This window comes from Schistocerca piceifrons, chromosome 2 (genome assembly GCF_021461385.2).
Source record: "Schistocerca piceifrons isolate TAMUIC-IGC-003096 chromosome 2, iqSchPice1.1, whole genome shotgun sequence".
Taxonomy (NCBI): Eukaryota; Metazoa; Arthropoda; class Insecta; order Orthoptera; family Acrididae; genus Schistocerca; species Schistocerca piceifrons.
Window position 1 is genome coordinate 700,431,998 of NC_060139.1, and position 6,725 is coordinate 700,438,722.

A 6,725-nucleotide genomic window follows, 5' to 3' on the forward strand; every position below is an offset into this window, starting at 1 on the left:
CTCCAGGCTATGCAGTGTATTCCCTAAAACCGTGTTCCTGTTTGTTGACTAATTACATTAGTATTCTGCAAAACACTGTGGAATGCATGGCAGAGAGTATTTCCTATTGTATCATGTTATGGGCTTTCTTCTCAATACTGGTTCTCGAAACATTGTAAGTAGGCTCTCACACTGAGTCTATTCAAATATCAGCTAGTTCATTTTTTTCCCACATTTTAATGATACTCTCCCATAGGTCAAACAAACCTTTGATTGTTTGTGCTGTCCTTTTTGTCATGTTTAGTGTCCCCTGTTGTATTTGGTAGGGGTGTCATACACTTTAGCTGTAACCAAGGATAGGTTGCACAAGTGTTTTGTTAGCAATTAAAATTGAAGTAAAGGTAGGTAGAGCACATTTTCCATTGTTTTTGTTTCAAAATTTCCCTAGTAAAATATATAAGATACAGAGTATATTGTTACAAACTTATGAGTCCAGTTTCTCTCACTAAAATGAGGGGAAAAAACAAAAATCACTGTTTTGTGTTCTTAAGGAAAGAATTTAATGTAAAGTTAAAGTGTCATATATTGATGAGAAAAGTTTAAAAAATACGCCTTCCTTACTTCTAACAGTGTATGTACTTGTTAGGTCATAAACTTCCAAACACTGCTATTGAATGGTATGGAATAGTGTCACAAGTTTCCAAAACACTTACTGCATAAATCAGCCACTGTAGGAGATCCCAGTGGACTGATATTGCTGGGGTATCCTCCCCTACCTGTTTTATCTGCTAGGTAGTTTTCCTCCGGTGTGTCTCAAATAAGGTCTGTATTGTACTGGAGCCCTATAATGCATAAAGTGCCATTATTACTCTTCTAAAGATATTAACTGTTTGATCATATTTGATATACTGACCAAGAGTTTTGTATAGCTACAGATTTCTCATGGCAAAAAATAAATCAGAACATTCATTGATTCATGTGTAATGAAAATCTTCATATTTCTTTAAAGCATTTATTTGAATATCATTAAAAATGCCATCACATAATATACTCCTGGTACCCAGCATTGCTGCCTAACCAGGAAAGGAAGCACTAACAGGTTAATAATTAACCCAAGTAACATAAAAAATTCAAGGTCTCAAAATTATTAGAAGGTATTCATTGGAACACAGAATAGTTACAACTTGTGAAATTGGTTTGGAGAGGGGAGAAAATTGTCCCTTTCCCAAAAAAGTCCCCAGTATTCACTTTTGGACTGTACATGTCATTTTTACAGTAAAAGGAAACCTCACCTGATGATAATGTAGAGAAGTAATTGCATTTTTAGTTGCGTTTATGCCTTGCAAAAATGTTGACATCCATTTACTAATCTTATATTTAGAGAGAATTATTCCACTGTCAGCCGTCATGAGAAAATCCTCATTAGTTGCACAGCTGAATTGCTAAAAAATGTTGGAGAAAACTGATAGGAATGAAAAATGTGGAACTGTTTGAATTGGTAAGTAATACATTGAATGCAAGTGTACAGGCACTGTTAATGTGTCACAAATGAGCCAGAGTTGCTAAATTCTCTTTATAATGCAGTAAAAGAATGCCCCCCCGAATAGTGCAGCAGAAGAAAAATATTAAATGGTTTAGAATTTGTGTATGGAAGAATATTCATTGATTAGGACAGACAGATTCCTTCCATAGGAAGAGGGGAGACAACGGTCTGGTACTTTTCATTTACTAATGGTACTAGGAAAATTTAGCAATATTGTTCCTCCTACACATGACATGGATCGACATTTGCCTGATTGTTGTTCCCCACAGTTTCCTGGTAGCCATGCACATTTTTAATGTCACATCGCCTTGACTTGTGGAAATAAGGAAGAGTCATATAGGACATCAGGGTTATAGGGAGGGTGCTCAGTAACTTTGGAAGTGTGATCCCTCAATAGACCACCGATTCCTTACACCAAAATATTTAGAAAATGTACCTGAACAACATCTGAAACTTTGTCAGAGTTTATGTGCATCTCACATCATGTGGACTTACACTGCTACTTGTTTTAAATGTCGGAATGTGTTAAGAAATAGATTGGTGCACATAATGACCTTTTTAACTAAAAAAATATTACTTGTGTTGTTTTTGTCCAAAAAAATAAAATGTATCAATAATTTATAATACTATGAAGTTCTAGTACAGTTTTATGAGTAAAAACTGTTAACTGTGTGAGAGGTTGAATAAAAGTTAAACTTGCACAGAACACATTTATTAATACACTTTGATTAGTACCACATTATACAAACATGTCGCCCTCATGGTTACCAACAACAGAATATCTGCTCATGGCTCTCAGAGCCCTCTGCCAAACACATAGGGTGTGTACACTACACCAGTACCAAAGCAACTTAAAATATTTGAGGGCTGTGACGTATACTGTCTTAATACCCCTCCCCCCCCCACCCCCCTCCCAAAAAAAAGGTAAATAAATAAATTTAAAAATTAGAAATGGCGGTACGAAAGATTAAATAAAATTTTCGGTTGTGTTCAGAGGGAATAAATTAAAATGTACAATACTAGACATAATAAGGGTGAGGATGATATGGATATACTGAAGGCACTTAACCACTATACTATCATGGCAAAAGTAACACTGAAATAACATTTTATAATTATTTACAAAATGTTCATGAAATGTGATGTTCACCTGGTTGTCATTAGTTTCATACCATTAATTTTAGTTTTTGCCCTTAATTAAGTGTGCTGTCCAACACAGACGCTCTTCAATGAAAATGACACCTAAAATCAAATTGAATGAAAAATACCATCCTCTAGGACTGCACTGTGTTGCCATATCTCACTGGGACCATAAAGTGGTTGCACAACAGAGTTGTATTGGGCAGCAAATAAATCATATTTTTTCTGTGAATTAGTTTTTAAATGTTTACCCATGACAATGCTAGTAATTCATGTCAATCATTAGAAAATTAATATGTAAATGTAAAGCATGGTACCTTTACCACAATTTGTCCCAAACACAATCCTTCTTTTACATTTTGTAAACCTCGCTCTTTTATTTCCACATTTAAATCAAAACAGATATAACTCTCCTTTCATTAGTAACGTGTCATTAATGCTACTGTGAAGTCATCATTACAAATTACTATCAGACACTACATGCCTGCAAATACCATCCTCTTGGACTGCACTGTGTTGCCATATCTGACTGGGACCATAAAGTGGTTGCACAACTGTCCTTCTCGTTGCAAGTCACTGGTCGCTGGTCACCCACACAATTAGTTGCCGTCCACTGAAGAAATTGGCTGTCGAGCTTCTGTTTCGTTATCTTAAAAATTCTTCTTTGTCAGGTACAGCACAGTAACTTTTAATTACATCTCTTCAGCAACAATCATCTTCATAATAAAAGATTTTTGGTTTGTGGATTAATATGTGCAGTTACTTTCTCCAATTATTTATTTATTTGCTTGCCATGGGCAATGCCACAATAATTCTTCATGTTAAATGGGACCCTTTCTTCCAAAAATCTTCCTTATCAGTTTTTGTTTAATACTTCTTATTTTGCATGTTTGTCTTTTGCAGTGTGTTAAGTGTTTTCTTTACTTCCAGCAATTAACTTGACCCATCTCCTACCAAGAAGCCAAAAATGTAGGGTATCATTTATTCAGATACATAGTTTACCTCTTTTTCTTTATCTTTGCATTTGGTGTTTCTCAGTCTTCTGATCTCTCTGTTCTGTGTTGCTGTTAAAAATTGTTACATGACATATCTAATCTCTGCCAAATAACTTGAGATTTCAGGAGTATTAATAATTTTTGTGTTTTCTTTAAGAAATGTACATAAACTCATTTGCTAGAACACTTTGTTAGCTCAATGTATCATATCCAAACTTGGAATCATAATCAGGGAGAATGGCAAAGACTTAATTAACACACAAAGGAAATAAAGACCTTAGCTGCCACTGGGCATTGATTTACATCAATGGGCAAGTTCAAAATTTGTTCCTGACAGTGATTCGAAGATGAGTCTCCTGCGTACTAGGCAGATGTGCTGACCACTATGCCTCTCAGACAAAGTTGCTTCTCGTGGTCCGCCCTAGTACATCTCCTGTCAGAGCCAAATTCTCAGCTTTCTACTACACATTCTGATGCGGCACCCCAGCTTATTAGCCTTTGTATTTGCAGCATCTCACTGATTCCCGTGAGAGTTCAAGATTGGTGTGCACCTGCACTTAAGGGATCATTGGCCATTATCACCTTAATTATACATGACTTAATTATTTAGGTTTTTCATCTAGCGAAGTCACAGTGGTTTCCTTCTCAAAAACACCAATATGCTTGCATAGAGCCTTGACACTGCAAATAAAAATAACAACCCCACACAATATGTGTACTTTTACATTGTTTGTTGTGGTCTTCCGTCCGAAGACTGATTTGATGCAGGTCTCCATGCTACTGTATCCTGTGCAAGCCTCATCATCTCTGAATAACTATTGTGACTTACATCGTACTGAGTCTGCTTACTGTATTCATATCTTTATCTTCCTATATAATTTTTATTCCCCTCTTCCAAAACATTCTCTCTCTCTCCCTCCCTCCCCCCCCCCCCCTCTTTCTCCCCCCTCCCCTCCCCAGTACTAAATTGGTGATCCCTTGTCTTAGAATGTTTCCTAACAACTGACCGCTACATTTGGTCTAGTTATGCCACAGATTTCCTGTCTCCCGAATACTATTCAGTACCTCCTCATTAGTTATGTGATTTACACGCATAAAATTCATCATTCTTCTGTAGCACCAAATTTCAAAAGCTTCAATTCTCTTTTTGTTTAAACTGTTTATCATTCATGTTTCACTTCCGTACTTGGCTACACTTCATAGAAATACTTAACAGGAAAGACTTCCTAACACTTAAATCTATATTCAATGTTAACACATTTCTTTTCTTCAGAAGCACTTTCCCTGCCATTGCTATTCTACATTTTATATCCACTCTACTTCAGCCATAATCATTTATTCTGCTGCCCAAATAACAAAACTCTTTAATTCGCTCAGCATCACCTGATTTAATTCGATTACATTCCATTATTCTTGTTTTGCGTCTGTTGGTGTTCATCTTACATCCACTTTTACATGCAACACCTTATTTTATGTCTCAGTTAAAAGTATCATTAATAGGTAAGATGATGTGGAATACACATCACACCTCTGGAGTGGGACAATCATCACAACAAAATTGAAAGTTTTGTGATAATGAGAACCCCCCCCCCCCCCCCCCCCCCCCCCCCGTCCCGCCTTATTTTCCATCCTACTATTGAGTGGCCGTAATTTAAATGGTCACAATCATAAAATTTAACTACAATAAGGAAAGGTAATTATTCATTAGTCATTAAAACAATGATGTTAGTGAGTCAGAATACTTTCTTTCCTCTTATTTTTTAACTCTCTTTATTTTTATTTTTCAGGCACTGAAAGTGGCAAAGCATTTACAACTTCTGCTACAGTTAGCGAAGAACAGTCATTATGTTTCAGTTGAAGATCACACCTGGTTGAATTTCCTTCTTAAAGCTGTCGATTACAATAACAACAAATTGCAGCCTATACTTGCACCCTAGTGATATTATAACATTGAGAGTGAAGTGTACAAGTACGCAGCCTTATCAATTCTGAAAGAACTAAACACGTAAACAAGGGAAAAGGATAAAGTGCTTCCATGGTAAAGTTTAATTTATGAGGATAGAACATTTTGATTTTGAAGCTTCTGCTATTATTTAGTGTCACCTTTCCTGATCATATCACTAGGCCAAAATGAAATTGCATTCAATCTGGGTACAATGTTTTTGAAAATCATAAACATTGGTAATGTGTTGATATTTGCACCGCAAAAGACTGTTTAAGATACAGTATACTGGTTCAGCCAGTTGCTATTCATCCCTAAAGATGACAAATAATTGCATGAATAGTTAAAGATTGAATAAGTACTTACGTACCTCGAATTTCTTTAATTTTTCTTGCACTTAAGTCGCATTTATGCAAAGCAGTCAACATTAAGAGACTGACTTGTCTTTTGTCCATTTTTGTGTATCTTTGGTTGCAGGAATTATTGTAACAAACTTAAGGTTTGTTTCTTTATATCTTGTTAATAATTCTCTTTTTAATATACTGTCTACATTCAGCCAGATCCTTCCCATTTTTATTTGCTATGCAAAAAATGATCATACCCAGACTAATATGGAAGTAAAACAACAACTGTGTCTTGTAGAACTTGTCCTTAACCTAGAGATATAAAGTACAGTGTTAGGAAACCTTAGATCTTTCTTACAGATTGATTTGTTTCATTTGAAGAAGATTGTTTTTAATGGATGGTGTAAATGTGGAGCAAAAGAGTTGTTCTATATAAGGATGTAAATATTCCTTTTTATATAAAAAAAAAAGATGAAAAAGCCTTTACTGTGTAAATCAACTTTGTAAACTATGTAAACAGAAGAATGTAATTATAATGCTAACTCTGTGAATTAAATGTATTTTACCACATGTACGGAGCTCATGCTACCTCTGCGTCCTCTTGCACGAGGAGGTATGCATGTACATCCAGGCACACAGGAATGCTGCTGCCTCCACTACTACTACTTTCCACAGTGATAGGCACTGCTACTGGTAAAACCATACACTTTGTGTAGTTAAATACTCCACCGTGCAAATTTTTATAATAGCAGGAAGAGGATTTAACATAAATATGTATAAAA

At 35.6% G+C, this 6,725-nt stretch overlaps 1 protein-coding gene across 1 annotated transcript in view; it reads left to right on the forward strand.

The window, feature by feature from the left end:
* Positions 1–6,474, forward strand: part of LOC124776742 (cyclin-D1-binding protein 1 homolog) — a 100,085-nt gene extending 93,611 nt beyond the window's left edge. The window contains exon 6 of the mRNA XM_047251866.1: positions 5,445–6,474. Coding sequence (XP_047107822.1) covers positions 5,445–5,594 — 150 coding nt within the window. The 3' untranslated portion in view covers positions 5,595–6,474. The remainder of the gene's footprint in view (positions 1–5,444) is intronic.
* Positions 6,475–6,725: the final 251 nt, after the last annotated feature.